This window comes from Akebia trifoliata, chromosome 11, assembly GCF_017979445.1.
Source record: "Akebia trifoliata isolate Shusen 1 chromosome 11, ASM1797944v1, whole genome shotgun sequence".
Taxonomy (NCBI): domain Eukaryota; kingdom Viridiplantae; phylum Streptophyta; class Magnoliopsida; order Ranunculales; family Lardizabalaceae; genus Akebia; species Akebia trifoliata.
The window spans coordinates 38,332,966-38,350,025 of NC_141385.1; the positions used below are offsets into that span (position 1 = coordinate 38,332,966).

The window sequence follows — 17,060 nt, forward strand, 5'->3', positions numbered from 1 at the left end:
CAGTTCCATTTTTATCAATTTTGGTTCAAGTATGAGATCCATGGAACCAAACCCAACCCTACATATACCCAGTACCAGATACCCATTAAGATAGATAATATATTTTAATGAGAAATTTTTTTTTTAAGTGTAACAATTTAACTTGTAATTCCTCAAGTGAAAGTTAAGATCAACAATGAACTCTTCAAGCAATTCAAACTTTTAAGAATAAATTGTAGATATGGTAAGGACTATTTATTTGTTGGTTCACACTGAAAAAAATAAATTAAAGAATTTACATTCTTTTTATATTTTAATTTAGTTTAAGTACATTTACTTTATTATATTTTATTGTTAATTAGTATTTAATTAGACTAATAATTTTTATAATAAATGTTATAACTAAAATAAATTTACTAATCAGGTCCATAATGGTAGACCCAAAACTGCCATCTAATCGGTTTCGGGTACATCGGGTAATTGGGTACCCATTGACACCCTTAATACTAAGTGTTGGGATATTTGGACTCGTGCTTGACCATGTAAACATGAAATCCAACCATTGAGATTTATCCTAAGGGATGCATGATCTAACTCCAAAATATGAATTTTAACTCTACCATTGGATCTTGTGTGTTTACCAGTTGAGATTTCGTGTGTGTTTATACATTTCTACCACATAGCCTAAACATTGATATAATTGGGAACCCAGACTTGAATATAAAGAGGATAGAATGGCCCAATGTATCAAGTATAGGCTGAAGGTGCTAGCCTGCGAAATTGGTTAAAGTATGTGAATTTTGATACCACGGTCTAGATTCAAAACCCACCTTCACCTTTAAAGTTGTGACTAACTTTACAAGTAAGCTAAAACAAACTTTAAAGGTGCGTCAATTTGAATCCAATCAAGTTAAGTGGAGTTGACACGCTCAAGTTTCAAGTCAATTCATGCGGTTTAAAATTGTGTTAGACCTAGGTTGTTGGATCCTCCCAATTATATGATTTGTTTTGGGTTTGTGGAATACAAACACCATATGCCCCACAGATTTGTGAACCTAATGGTTGCAGTTTGCTGATATTTTCTGTTGGGTTTGATGAAGTTAAAATATGAAGGTGTAAAGTATTTACTTGAGAAATTTGATTGCATAAATGTAAAAAAGAAAAATAACTAAAGCGAATTTCAATTATGTATCTATTCTTTCCCTTGTCTCAAAAGACATTTCCAATCTCTCCATAATCATTAACTTATCTTTAGAACCTCTAAAGGGTTGGCTCAACAGTACAACTAGCGATAGGGGTTTGCTCCCTCTATTCGTGTATTTAAAATTCGATGTTCTCCTAACTTATTTTGTTGCCGTTGTGAAACTTCTGTGGGATCAGGGTGTGCGACTAGAGGGATAAGTCTCTACACCAACCTATTATTTGAGTTACTCTGTGCATCCACCTATTATTTTTCATCAAAGTACTTGAACCTCATTCGGTATTCTTCTTCCACTCTCACTTCCCCTTCCAAAGCCAAAATTGATATTGTAGCTCTACTCTTACGACATCTTCTTATTTTCTTGCGTCTATGAAGCTTACATAAGATTTTGAGAGTAAGTTTACTTTCCACCAACTAGTTCAACTTTGGTTTGGTTCAAGAGTTACTAGGAAATAAACCAACGAGCGTTGGGCACAATGGCCAAGGCATCCCTCTAGAAAGAGAGAGATCTTGAGTTCAAGCCCCATCGTTGGTCACATGTACTCAGGGTATTTGAATGAGATATGGTGCTCCAAGAGGCCAGTTGCCTCACCTTGCTAGTCAGGCCTACGGGTTTGGAACCCTTGTCGTAAAAAAAAAAAAAAAGGGTGCAAAGAAATCATGACAAAAACATAAAATATAATAAATCAAGTGAAACCTTCATTCAATGTCAAAATTGAAATTTTCAATAGAGATTTGGTAAGTTCTTATTGAATTAGTTTAGGTAAATTCTATAGAATCCTTTCGAGTCACATTAGAAATTTTTGATAACTTCTTATTCAATGGAAGGTTAAAAAATGGGCGGATGTGGAAAGTTCTTTGTTAGTGTCAATTTGGTCAATTGACCATTTCTTTTATTTTTTTTCTCTTTAAGGTGGCGCACTAAGACAAAAAATGTGGGGGGGGGGGGGGGGGGGGCGCAATGAGAACGATAATGACTAGTTGCAAATCAAAAGTTGAAAGTTGCACCCCAACCTTAAAGAATATCAAAAAATTTATATTTATTTTCAATTTCCTAACAATTGCACCCCCCTCCCTTTCTATCTTTTATTGAACGATGAAGAAGAAGAGCTCTCTCTTGTTGAATAATAAAGACAAAGATAGAGTGCAACCTTTTTGCCCTTTTGGGGGTACAATCATATCATGGGAGTGCAAGTAGTATTTTTATAAGTAATGGAGTGCAATTAGTTTTAGGTGATGTGCAACTAGCAGCTCCCTATGAGAATGGCCTTCTATTTTTTTCAAACTTCTTTTAAGCTTAGCTACGTTGTTGAAGCCTGAAAGCGCTCTCAATTCGCATGTGCAGATCCGTTTTTTAGTGTTTTGAAGTCGCCACCTAGTTTTACGGTCTAGGAAATGAAACATGACTCAAAATAGATAAGGAAGTATTGATCTACAAAAAGAATGGGTCTGGGGATCACGTTACGGGATTGGAAGGTGTTAGGCATCAATCCTGCCCGGTAAATACCGATCTTTACTTTTCCAAAAATTTACATTGCAAAAATAATGACCTAAAAATTAAAAAAAAAACAATACCATTTTTTAATTGGGTGATTGCGACGGTCAATTCCCTTAGAACTGGCGGAGTGCGTTCCTCGTGTGAGTCTTTCTACTTTTATCTATCACTAGATTTGCTTTTGATCTCTGAGATAAGGTATTCTTCTCCTAGATCTGAATATTTTAGGATGTTCTAGGTGTTTTGAAGGTTTCTAGGTGTTTTTTGAGGATTTCTGGGTGTTTTTGAGTAAAAAATGGGGTTTGGGTGTTAGGTAAGGATTTGGGCCTTTAGATTTAGGATTTTGAGAAGGTTGGGGAGAGTTTTTGACCTTATTTTCCTAAGATTTTTCTTGACCTACAAGTTTAGGTTGTGAAGGCTCTTTTTTATAGAGCTTTTTGAGAATCTTTCATTTTGACTAGGTTTCTTCAATATAAGGTTAAATTGTTTAATTAGATCTTTTGAATTAGGATTTTGATTCTTACGTATAATGAAAGAGTATTTTTTAATTTTTGGGGAACCCCCTAATTATATTTTAATTTCTTTGGGACCCGAGATGGAGGGGTCTTTTATAAATATCATGTGGGCCCCACTTAAATAAATGGGCCACTACTTAAAATTTGATCCGTAGGTTTAATTAATTGGTTTTATTTGTTTAAATTTTTAATTCAATTTATTATGATTTCACTTTACAATAACTAATATTTTAATTATTAATTTCAAAATTTAAAATTTTTAAGGTTGAAAAATTACTGTTTTGCCCTCAAAGATGACTTTTGGGTTGAGATGTTATTTTTTGATGTTTTGGGATATTTTGAAATCAGTTTTCCATAAGAAATTCAATAGGAGTATCGGTTTGAGTCACTTATGGGTTTTGACATGAAATGGCCATGAACCTTATGAGTGGTATTTTTATAATTTTGTTGAATTTGGTGAAAATTGGTGAAACAATTCATTTGGTTTTAATTTATTGTTTTATGTATTCGAAAGGATTTTCCTAAGTGTCATCTAGGCTCTAGGGATGTTTTGATATTATGGATATTTTGATAATTTAGTCATTTTTTGTGTTTTTTCTCGTAAAGTTTCTTTTTGTCTCCTAATGATGATTTCTTTGTTTTTGGGTCATATTTTCTTAGTGTAGCGTGGTTTCTAAAGTTTTGCTTGATTGAGAAACCTCATCTGAATTTCTAAAATATATCTAGTAACAAATAAAAAATATTGGAATATTCATCCATCATTGGGAACCGTCGCAATCGGTTTGACGAGTTGATTAATGAAGCGAGTGTGAAAATGGGGTGTCTACAAAGCCAATATTTCACCCAATGTAGAACGAAGAGCTCAACATTAGAAAAAAGGTCAATATTCATCTATATAATACTCATCAAATCCTCATTCAAAAAATTTGAGGTTGAATTAACTAAATTTTGTTCTTGAATTCAGTACCGATTTGCTCTTATTTTCATTGTATAAAGCTTTATTTAGGATTTGAATCTATTTTCTTGGTAATAATTTGTTATAATTCAATTACTTTAGAAATTTTGTTGTTCATTTATGTGGAGGGATAAAAACGTCTCTCATTTGGATCGTTCATCCGTACCATTAACACGTATCTTGAGGTAGACATGTGGCATCATTTAGAGAAGATTCTATCTTATTATGGAAGAATCCCCATTTAAGAGAATTCTTCACCTTTTATATAGTTATTAATTTGGATAAAGGGTAATATGGTCAGATGTAATCTAATTAAGGTTATGACTTTTTTTAGGGTTTTTTTTTATTTAAAGGCCTGGAGGCCATTGTAAAAAAAGAGGAAAAAAGTAGGAGGAAGGTAGAAGAAGAGGGAGTAGAGGCTATGTAATCGTGAGATCTATAGTGAAACGGCTCCTTGAGCCTGTGGACGTAGGACGTTTGTCGAACCATGTAAAAAATCTGTCTTCTCTATTTTATTTATGTTTTTTTTTAATCATTTTGTTGATTGAATGTCGAAATCATGCATCACAAAATTGGCCTCCACAATTGGTGTCGTTCGTGGGAAACAAACAAGGGGCATGGCATACACATGGAGATCGAGGGATGGGTGGTCCGTCGTTTGGAGGCTGTCATGAAACCCTAGATCTAGGAATTGATAGAGGTTATGAAAAAAAGGTGGCCGAAAGTTCTTTTGGGGGTTGAAGAAAGAAAATCAAAAATAAAAAAACGAAAGGAAGGATTTGAGTCTTCTGTGTCTCTTCCTCAGATTGGCAGACCATAAAGGAATCCTAGATTTTATTAATTTCTGTTTATCTTCTCGATTGCTTAATTTCTTCGATTTCAAGTCGAAAAGAAGAAAGGTTACCAAGTGAAGATGTTATGAATCATGAAATTATCATGCCAAATCCCGTCCTCTGATTCGGTAAATCATTTCTCTTTCAGAAAAGCTTCTAAAATTTCGCAATGCTAAAGAATGCGACTCTGGAGATGAGAAAATTTCAGAAAAAACTACGATTTATGATCCATCGCTTGTCCATATAGCAATCACGCTCGATGTCGAGTCTTTACGTGGCTCGATCGTTGTTGTTCATTCGGTTCTACAACATTCTCTCTATTTAAAAAATATTTTTTTCCATTTTCTTGTTTTAGAGACAAATCTTGAAATCCTAGTTCGATCTATGTTTCGACAATTGACGTCGTCTGTGGGAAACGTAGCATTACTCTATGAGGTGAGTGATGCGAAAATCAAATATGGTCGGTTCCTCACCGTCCTAAACGTAACTCTATGCGGTAATTGACGCAAAATTGAATATGGCCGGTTCCTCACAGACTCGAGTGACACTCTATGAGGTGAGTGATGCGAAACCTAATATAGCTAGTTCCTCTTGAACCTGAGCATCACTCTATGAGGTGAGTGATGCGAAAACCCAATTAAATGAGAAGGTCGGTTTTACGTAAACTGAACTTCACTTTGAGGGGAGTTAAGCGAATTTTTACAAGGTAAGGGCGGTTATGGTTCTTTTATTATTTATCAAAGTCTTGGATCATTCTGGGATTCAAGTCTGATTTAGGATATCAGTCAATTCTGTTGTTTTTGATCAAAGTCTTAGATCGTTTTGGGATCCAAGCCCGATCTGGGACTTCAGTCAGTTCTTCTATTATTAAAGTCTTAGATCATTTTAGGATCTAAGTCCGACATAGGATTTCAATCGGTTCTTCTATTATTTATTAAATGTTGGCTCATTAAGGAAACCAAGTCTAACTCGCGGTCAAGTCTATTATTGAAACATCTACTTATTATGGGAACTCAATCGAGTTAAATATCAAGTTTTAAGCTCGGCGTATCAAAAATCATATTAGTTCAATGGTGTTCAATCAAGTAAGTATTTCTCGAAGGCGGATCTCGATACATCGATTTCTACTTTCGAGAGGGGGCTAGAGGGATAAAAACTTTTTTCATTCGCACCAACAACACGCATCCCAAGGCAGACACATGACATCATTTAGAGAGGATTCTATCTTATTAAGGAAGAATTCTAATTTAAGAGGATTTTTCTCTTTTTATATAATTATTAATTTGGATAAGGGGTAATATGGTCAATTGTAACATAATTAGAGTTATGACTCTTTTTAGGATTTTTCTATTTAAAGGCTTGGAGGCCATTGTAAAGAGGGAGGAAAAAAATGGGAGAAAGGTAGAAGAGGGAGAGAAGGCTATGTAATCGTGAGATCTATAGTGAAACAACTCCCTGAGCCCGTGGACAATGGCACGTTTGCCGAATCACGTAAAAAATCTTTGTCTTCTCTATTTTATTTATGCCCTTTTTATCATTTTTGTGGATTGAATGTTGAAATCGTGATCAAGATTTTACAAAATTGGCCTCCACAATTTCCATTATGTAGTTGTAGGTGTATATGATAATGCCAATACTTTATCCGATAAAGTTATAAATCATGTTTCTTTATTTAATTGGTTTTTGTTATGAGATGATTTCAAGAAAACAAATCCACTTTCCTCTTTTAATCTCTTGAAAGCTTTCAAATATAGCATGAGTATGATAGTTACTTCCATGGTTTTGAAACTCACCCACCACTAATGCCATGTTAAACTCGTCGGAATCATCTTGTTTAGGCCGAGTCGGTCAAACCATCTTACTCATATATATATATATATATATATAGGGGGCGGTTCAAGGGCCATCTGAGAAACCGTTTAAGAAAACTTTCGTTTTTCAAAATAAGGGTTAGAGGTTTTGGATTGAGCTGATTTTTTGCAAGGATGGTCACTATGATGAGAAGATCATCCTCACAAAAAATCAGCTCAATCAGAAACTTGTAAATCCATCAAAAGTGATTTACAAATTAGTGATAAAAAGTGGTAAAAAATCGACGGTCCACATTCTAAATCACTTTTAACGGGGTTAGAAGTTTCAGATTGAGCTGATTTTTTTTTTGGATGATCTTCCCATCATAGAGATCATCCTCACAAAAAATTAGCTCAATCCAAAATTTCTAACCCATATTTTAAAATTTTATTTACCGTCGAAAGTTTTCTTAGACGGTTTCTCAGACGGGCCTTGAACCTGACCCATATATATATATGGGGAGTGCTAATGTCCAAGACCTCATGGGGATGTTAGCGATCTTTAACACATTTTTTTCCCAATAAGACCCCTACCCAATTTGACTTTTACTGAAAAATATAAGGGTATATTGGTTTTTTACATAAAAAATATTTCTTTTGAAGATTAACGAGGGATTAGGCTGACCACAACTAGAAAAAAGATAGCTACAATCTGTCATAGATATACCTAAGCGTCTTTACACAAGAGGTTCAATAAATCACTAGGGTGGTCCCTAGGATCCAAAGCTATACTACCTCAGGAGCTTGGGTAAGAAGCTAAGAAATTAATTGCTTGGCTATTTTCTCTAAAGCAGAAAGAAAATTCAATGCTCTGGAAGTTGGTCGCTCTACTCTTAATGGCTTTAACTAGTCGGTCTTCCCTCCAAGGCAGTTCGTTAGCCCTATTGATATAGTCGATAACAGCTTTAGAATCAGCTCTAACTTTCAAGGCTCTTATGTTTAAGAGGCAACCATGATCAACCCCTTTACAATCGCTTGTAGCTCATGGAAGAGAACCGAATTACCCCAAATTTACTCTAAACAACCCATCAATATTTAACAGAGGGAAGTCTTCTAGAAGAGAGATCCATTTGCACCTCACTAGCATCCTCGCCTCAAATTTTTGGTTCAAATTCCATGAGTTTATAAAGGCTCTTGTCGCGGCAATGTCTTCAGTGCTAACCTCTAAGCTTTGGATTTTGAATTGAACATCACGCACTATGGAACTTTCCAATAGATCTGGAGGATTGAAGTTGTTTTGGAATAAACTTTTACATCTTTCGAGCCAAACGTGGTGGATAAAAGCATTAAAGGCCAACCTCTTAACCAACGAGGTCAGAGACTTGCCCCTGGTGTTGCTGCTTAGCCATTCCACTTCAACGCTCCAATTCATGTTAGCATCGTTGATATTCGATCTTTTTAGTAATCTTTGCCATAGATCGTTAATGAAGTTGTATCCTAGGAAGAGATGGTTTTCATCTTCATTAGCACTCTGTAGATACCCCATTTTTGCATCTGCCTGATTAATCAATTCGTCAACCCGATCGCAACAGTTCCCAATGATGGATGATTATTCCAACGCTTTATTTTGTTACCAGATATGTTTCAGAAATCCAGATGAGGTATCTCGAACTGAGAAAACTGTAGAAACCACGCTATATTAGGAAAATATGAACCTAGAAACATAGAAATCATCATTTTTCAGACAAAAAGAAACTTCACGATAAAAATCACTAAAAAATAATCAAATTACCAAAATACCTCTAACCTTAAAATATCCTAGAGCCTACATTACGCTTAGGAAAATCCTTTCGAATACATAAAACATCAAATCGAAACCAAATAAATCATTTCGCCAATTTTAACAGAATTTGACAAAATTGTGAAAATGCCCCTCATAAAGTTCACGACCATTTCACACAAAATTTTTTATAAATGACACAAACTAATATTTCCATTGAATTCCTTACGAAAAATCGATTCTAAAACATCCTAGAATATCAAAAACCGACTTAAAACACGAAAAATCCTCTTCGAGGGCAAAACGGTAATTTCACAATTTTCATAATTAAAAATTTTGAAATTAGTAAATAAAATATTAAATTATTAAATTGAAACATTAATAAAATTAATTTAAAATTTTAAACTAAAAAAATCGATCAATTAGGTTATCAGGCAAAATTGTTGAGGGTTGCCAAGATATTTCTTTAAGGACCCCTCCATTTGGGGGTCCAAAGAATTAAATATATAATAGAGGGGGTTCTCCAAAAAATTAAAGTCAATCAACTAAGACTAAAGTCAAAATTAAAGTCAATTAAGTAAGACTAAAGTCAATCAAGTAAGACTAAAGTCAAAATCTTAAAGTCAATCAAATAAGACCAAAAGTCAAAACCCTAATAGAGTTCTAATTAAACAATAACTCTATTTAATAGAATTCAAACTAAAATATAACTCTACCAAAAACAATTCTAATTAAAATACAACTCTACCTAAAATAATTCTAACTAAAATAATTTTAATTAAACACTAATTCTATCTAAACAAACCCTTAAAAAAATCTATAAATAGGGGTCCTCACACCCTATTTTTGTATCAAATCATAAACCCTAAGAGAAGTAGGTCAAGAAGCCTCCACAACCCTCCTAAAACCCTAATTTTGAAGCCCCAACTCCTTACCTAACACCCATACTTCGATTTTAACCCGAAAAACACCTAGAAGCCCTTCAAAAACACCCCAAAATCCATAATAAATTTGAAGAATCTAGATCCAAGAAAGAGATACCTTGCCTCGAAGATTAGAAATCAGATCCGGAGACAGAACGAAGCAAGGAGTACGGTATAAGGAGCGATTTTTGTCAGATCTGAGGGAATAAGATCTTTGCGTATCGAAGGTAAAATTTATGTTATTTTTCTATATAGGTTTTGTTGTTAGCAATGTAGTCTTATTTGGGATAAGTAGAGACAGGCATTGGCCGTGCGTGATTGGTGCCTAACACCTTCCAACCCCGTAATATGATCCCCGGATTCAGTTTTTCTTTAGTAGATTAGTTTTTTTATCCGTTTAGAGTTAGTATTCGGTTCCTAAACCATAATAACTAGGTGGCGACTCCCAAACCTCAAGGGTCAAAAGCGGATCCGCGCACCCCGTGGATCGAGGGCGCTTTCACACTCTTGCAGAAGCAACACCTTGAATGTTGGATGATGCCTCGAGCCATTAGCTTGTTCTAAGTCTTGAGCCCCATGCTAAGCCCCAACTAAGTAGTAGCACTAGATTTAAATGCTCTTAGCATTTAATATGTAAAAGACAAGCATTCATTATGTAAATATCATTTATTATGTAAAAAAACTAATATACCCTTATCTTTTTTACTAAAAGACAAAATAGGTAGGGGTATTATTAAAAAAATATATATTGAAGAATGCTAACGTCCTCTTGAGGTTTGGGACATTAGCATTCCCTTATATATTTATGGGAATGCTAACATCCAAGACTTTAATGGGGACGTTAGCATTCTCCACAACTTTGAATTTTTGAAAAACCCCTTTACATTTTTGTGTTTTAATACAAAAATATAAAATTATTTTTTTTAAATATAAAAATCTCAATGGCGTTCTTTAAAAGGGATTTATTGTACTAAAATCAAAATATTATTGAGAATATCTATAATTACAAAAATATTATTCAACAAATACCAAAATACCCTTACTTTCTTGTACTATGTGACAAAAAGATAAGGGATTTTCAAGAATCCAAAGTTATAGACAAAGCTAATGTCCCAATGAGGTATTGGACGTTAGTATATATATATGGAATAATTACAATTTTTTCTTATTAAAAAGTGGATTAGTAGATTCTTATACCCAAAATTTTATTTTTATATGGATAATAAATATTCAATTAAAAGTAAATGGTTTTACATCAAAATACACAAAACCTGGTTGATTTGGCTGAGTTTTCATATACTCGGTTGATATTTTCATTATATTGGATGAGTCTATTGGATCTGAACATGTCAATGTGATTGGTAATTCACATTGATTATCTCACACTGGGATAACTCGCTTCATTTTCATCTTGGACAAGTTTTTAAATCATTTTACCTACACCTCAGTGTGTATATATATGGGAAATGTTTAGCACCAAACATTTTGGCAAAACATTTTTCAAAACATGGGTTAGAAGGTTTGGAATGGGCTGATTTTTTGTGAGGATGATCTCTACAGTGAGGAGATCATCATCACCAAAAATCAGCCCATTCCAAAACTTCCAACCCCATAAAAAATGATTTACAAAAAATGGATGGTCCACAATTTTTCAACTTGTAAACATAGGGCTAGAAGTTTTGGAATGGGCTGATTTTTGGTGAGGAGATCTCCTCACCAAAAATCAGCCCATTCCAAAACTTCTAACCCATGCAGGACAAAAATGGTTGGCTAAAATGTTGGCCCAAATGTTTGGTGCTGAATGGGTTTTTGTCTTATATGGGTTAGAAGTTTCAGAATGGTATGATTTTTTGTGAGGATGATTTGCTCACCATAGAGATCATCCTCACCAAAAATCAGCTCATTCCAAAACTTCTAATCCTATCAAAAGTGATTTACAAAAATATTGACGGTCCACAATTCTTCAACTTGTAAATTGGAGTTAGAAGTTTCGGAATGGGTTGATTTTTAGTGAGGATGATCTTGCTATTTTGAATGCCCTGTACAGTTGCTATAACTATTCTATTTAATATGGAATTTCATTTCTTGTGGCATTTTCGAGCAATGTTCAACATTGATTAGATTGATATTTGAACCCCTTCCTCGGTTATGAATATTTTTTCTTGAGTTATCGAGATAGTCACAGATCCTTGCACACTTGATACCGCTATTTTTGGCTTGGCCCTTAAATTTTTTTTTTATTCATGATTTTCTTTTATTAACTATTATGTTCTTCCATTTAATTGGTATCATTATAATAATATATTGGGCGAATCTTCCCTTGAGTGGGATAAAATTCATCTTCTGAGTATCTCAATTAAACTTTGACTTATGTCTATCTTCTTGTCTTCAAGCTCTCAGGTCTTGGAATGCTTTGTTTGTTGAACTCTCTGAATAAACCCTTCTGTAGCTATGCTAGTTATATTTTTATGTAATCTGAACCAAGGTTTTAAATATCTATTGAATGAAAGTTTTGGTCAATTAGAAAATCGATACTATATCGCTCGATACATTCTGATACAATTTAATACATTTATGAAACATTCATTTTTCCAGGTCAATGTTTTGTACCCGATACATTCCAATATTGAACCATGGTTTAAATTAACAAAGTTTTCTCATATCGATCCAACTTTTATTTTTTATTTTTTATTTTTCATCAAATATCCAATGTGAAACTTTACGTGCCATGCTAAACAGGTGGATTCTTTTGAGGATTTTAAGCCAACAATTTTTTACTTTGAAACGGTCCATGTCATTGTGTAAATATCATCTAAGGTACAATGCAACTCAAGGAGAAGTCAACTAAAACGAAGTTAGAAAACATTTTTGCTCATAGAAAAATCCTTCGGGGATTTCACAGAAACTCAGATTGACCAATCACACGAACACGCATGTATTGAGGGCATCGCCAATTACAAAACTACCCTCATTAGGTTTTGTGTGATTGGTCATCTAGGATTCTGTGAAATCCTGGATTGACTTTTCTGTGAGCAAAAATTTCTCACAAAGTTCAATAGATGTACATATATGAAGGATTTTAAACACTTAAGAAACTAAGGATTTGAGTCACTTGAAACACTTTTAGTAATGAAGCACTCCTTAAGATTGACATAAAAACAATGCCCCAAAGGGATTACTTTTGTTATTTAGGTTCAATTATACAATATATATTAGTTGGTGGGAGAGTTTAGAACTAGTGCTGAGTAGATGAAACACTTTAATCCAATCGAGCTAATGGAGGAAGGATTAGGGGGCATGGAAACTTCAACATCTCCTTTTAGCATTTGTGTCAGCTTTGTCATTGAAGGCCTTAAAGATGGATCCTTCTGAATACACCAAATGGCCACCAGGATAATGCTTTCCAACCTCTTACAATCATTATTTGCTTCTTCATCATTCTCCACAATAGAGGGCGCTTCCTTTCCACTAAAAAATCATGAGCCCATTTTTTTTTTGCTTGTCGTGGGAGAATCCGGGACTCTCCAATCCCCGAGATGTGCAATTTTGGGGTGTCTACAGTGGGTATCCTCACCCTTTGGGTGAGACTATCCCACTATCATACACACCGCCCCCTTGGAAAGTCCTACGTGCAACTGGTTGAGTCGAGCGTCAACCAGACCTTGGAGGGTAGGCCCAAGGAATTTTTTTTGCTTTGTGGGGTTTCGAACACTTGACCTACCCTTCCTGAGGAGCTTATCAACGCAAGGCTTGCCACTAGGCCAACCCTTTGGGGTTAATCATAAGACCAATTTGATAGTACCTCTTCATCTTCCTTTCCAACATTTCTCCTACAACAAATGATCTCCAATAACATGATTCCAAAATGGTAAACATCTACCTTAGCCATGATCTTAGTTGTTGTCACCATTCTCTTGAACTACTCAGGTGCCACAAACCTTCTGGTCCCTCTGATACCTGTACTAGTTCGAGTTTAGCCAATCTTCAAAGTCGAAAGTTCTCACAACAAAAATTCATCTAGAAGTATGTTTTGAGGTTTTATGTCACAATGTATTTTTTGGGAGCTGCATTCTTCATGAAGGTATGTAAGCCCTCGAGCAATCCCAAAGGCCATTTAAATTCTTTGGCGCCAGCCAGGCCTTCAATTTCTTCCAAAAAGGAAACTTGCTAAGGAGTCATTTCTCATGAACTCGTATACCAACATCCTGTAAAGGTCAATTTTGTGATAAATCGGCTTTGATCACAATTCCATTATTGAACTCACAAAATAATTGGAAATAAAAAATAAATACAAAGGTTTTTACGTGGTTCAACAAACATGCTTACTTCCATGGGTTCGGGGAGTCATTCCAATGTAAAATCTGAATTTATTAGGTGACCTCCTCACCTCGGTCTCCCCTTCCTCCTCTCCGTCCCCCCTTTTACAATGGCCTTTAGCCTTTTAAATAAAAAAACCTTAAAAAGAATCTTAATCCTAATTAAACTACAATTGACCGTATTACCCATTGTCCAAATTAATAATTACTTAAAAGGGGAAGAATCCTCTTAAATTGAGATTTTTCTCTAATAAGATAGAGTTATCTTCCAACAATACCATGTGTCTGCCTCAGGATGTGAGTTGATGGTACGAATGAATGGTCCATATGGAAGATGATTTTATCTCTCCACACATCTTATTAGTGCCCTCGTCATAGAATCCAAGCAGTTGGACTTAAGTTCCTATGATTGGTCCAACCAATGGCATTCATTTCGATTTTGAATTCCTTGTCGTCTTCTTGTGCCACTTTTTCCAACTTCTTAACAGCAACAAGACTTCTTGTATCTGATTCTAGAACCCCTTTATAAACTGTTGAACAAATACCCCTACCCAATTCTTCTTTGAACCCATCAGTAGCTTCTTCAAGCTCTTTGTAAGTAAAATCCCTTAGGTTCGCTCCAATTGTGCTGGGATTTGGCTGTGTTTTTAGTTGCTTCATATGGTATGAGCCATAATAAATAGCCACCAAAAAGAGTAGTAAGTTCAGAAACCTAGAGCTGCCTAAAAGAATTGATCCTGAAAGGATCCGACTGTCTCTATTATTGTTCTTATTTCCATCCAAGCCTTGAGGAGGAAGATCAAGTTGAGGTAATGGAGCAAAAGAATTAGAATTGACTACCTTGGTGAGAGCCTTTCCTTCAATAATATCGTCTATCATCCCATTCGATAGTGGGAACCTCTTCGACCAGCAAGTGTTGGTTATTTTAATAAATAAAATAAAATAATTTTTTTTTTTTAAGTTTTATTTTTTTTATTTTGAATGAGTTCTCTCTCTATTTATTGTTGATCTAAAGTAAAACTTGTACCTCAGAGAGAAAGATTGATAGTGCATGTCTTTGTAGAACTATCTCTCGTCTTTTTACGCTTGAATCTTCTTAGATATTTTTGTTCCACATTGCTTAGAAGTAGAAGTGCACTCAACTTTATAAAGGGTGGTTTTGGAACTTGCGTTGGGCCCTAAGGGGCACCCAAGTATTTTCTCCAAGGGGCGAATCCTACACCGAGCTAACTCGATAAAATACGTGCCAAGTCGGGATGGGCAGTGAGGTGAGGTGTCTAGTGCACTCAACCCAACCTTTCGTATGTAGTAACAATTATATAATGTTATGTTATTATTCTATTTCAATATTTTTGTAATTGTACTTATGAAATTTAAAGATAGGTAAATAATATTTTTTTGGATAATACCTGAAGAAAAAAAATCCCAATCCCCAATTCGTGTAAATATGTTCTGACCTATACCAAAAAGTTTTCCGGATTGATATCGAGTTGAGGCACATACAATGTCATTCTCTTTAAAACATTTCGCGCCTCTGCAACAATTTGGAATATGTGCAACTAGATTTGTGGCAAGACTACGTCCATTTACTAGCACCCACCATATATGCTCTTCTTGCCCACTTAAGTTTAAAAAATCTAAAAAATAAAATTACACTAATACCCCTCATTAAATTACTCCACGCACCCACTATCTTCTCCATCTATTTATCTATCTACAAAATAAAAATCTCAATCATCTTCTCTATTCATTATCTCATTCTTCTCCACCATCTACATCTCTCTCAATCTTCTTGTTCTTCTTCATCATATTCATCTTTTTTTTTTGAGTTTTGTGAGAGGTTAAATCAATGGAGTAATGGTTTTAAGGTTGTTTTTTCAATAATATTATTTCTTTGATTTTTCTTCTATTTTTTTACATTAAATCATCAAAGATGAAAAAATCACTATTAAAAGGACGATTTCGAATTGAAGAACTCGGAGTTTTTTGATAGATTTTGTTCGATAAGTTTAGGTCAAATTTATTTTAGTTAATTCAGTAAGTATCCTACCGAACGTAAGTTCCTACTGAACATTACAAAATTGAATCCGTGGGAACCTATGGAAGCATTCATAGATTTCTTTTATTATTATAGATATTGTTTAGTAGGTTCAAACATAACTTATTTTGGAATATTCGATAAGTATCATGTCGGGCGTAATTTACTATTAAACATTACAAAATAGATTCGGTAGAGGCGATTGAAAGTGTTAGGCTTACACAAGAAAGAAAACATAAATCGATAGGCGTCCACTGAATTGGCTAAAACAAGTTTGATCTAAACCTATCAAATAAAATCTGTCAAAAAACTTTGAGTTTTTTAATTCAAAATCATCGTTGTGAATATTTTAATAGTGATTTTTCCATGTTCTTTGATAATTAAATGCAAAAAAAAAAATAAAAAATAAGGGCTCGTGTGGACACAGGAGGCAGAAGCACTTAGAACATAAGTACTCCCAAAAAATACTTTTTCAAGTACTGTTTGGAGTAGTTCTGATAGAATTTTGTGTTTGGATGCAGATTTTGAGAAGTACTTCTGACAAAGTTTTGTGTTTTGATGAGTTGACGAGGGATATATCGAGTAAAATGTAAAATCTCGTGAGGGTATAATTGGAATCACAACTTACATTTGACGGATAAAATTGCTTCGCGCAAAAATAGTTTTGAGAAGTATTGGTCTCGGTACTTCTCTTAGAAGTGTTATTTTTACTCTTTTACGAAATTACTTCTCCAAGTGCTTATGTATCCAAACAATTGATATAGTGGTTCTGACTCCCCACAGGACCCAGAAGCACTTGAAGAAGTCAATCCCAATATGCCCTAAGATTTTTGAAAGAAAAAAAGATCCTAAAAACTAATCTCCATTGATTCAACCTCTTACAAAATTCAAAAGTTGATGAATATGAAGAATAAGAAGATTGAGGGAGAGAGTGAAGTAGTGGTGGAGAAGAATGAGAGAATGGATTGAGAAGATGGTTCGGATTTTTTGATCAATAGATGAAGAAGATGATTGGTGTATGAAGAAGGATAAAAATGTAATTTCCTTAAAATAAAATAAAAAAAAACTTTGAGGAATTCCATGTAAAAGAGCCAATGAGATTGGATAAATCTAAGCAAAGAAGTTTCCTTCAAAGGTGGAGCAGCAAAGTTAAATCCCTCATAGAATTACCACGTGGCACTCTGTCCTAGTGGACCCACAAATTGAAAGCCTGCCTGATTGATGATTCATAAAGA

At 34.5% G+C, this 17,060-nt stretch overlaps 1 protein-coding gene across 1 annotated transcript; it reads right to left on the minus strand.

Annotated features, from left to right (window-relative positions):
* Positions 1–14,159: 14,159 nt before the first annotated feature.
* On the minus strand, positions 14,160–14,666 carry LOC147391536 (G-type lectin S-receptor-like serine/threonine-protein kinase LECRK2). The gene has a single exon (XM_086459077.1). The coding sequence runs from the start codon at positions 14,664–14,666 to the stop codon at positions 14,160–14,162; it is 507 nt and encodes a 168-aa protein (XP_086315203.1).
* Between the last annotated feature and the right edge of the window lie 2,394 nt (positions 14,667–17,060).

Excerpts from the sequence above, each read along its gene's own strand:
- LOC147391536 (XM_086459077.1), bottom strand. The coding sequence starts at position 14,666 with ATGATAGACGATATTATTGAAGGAAAGGCTCTCACCAAGGTAGTCAAT.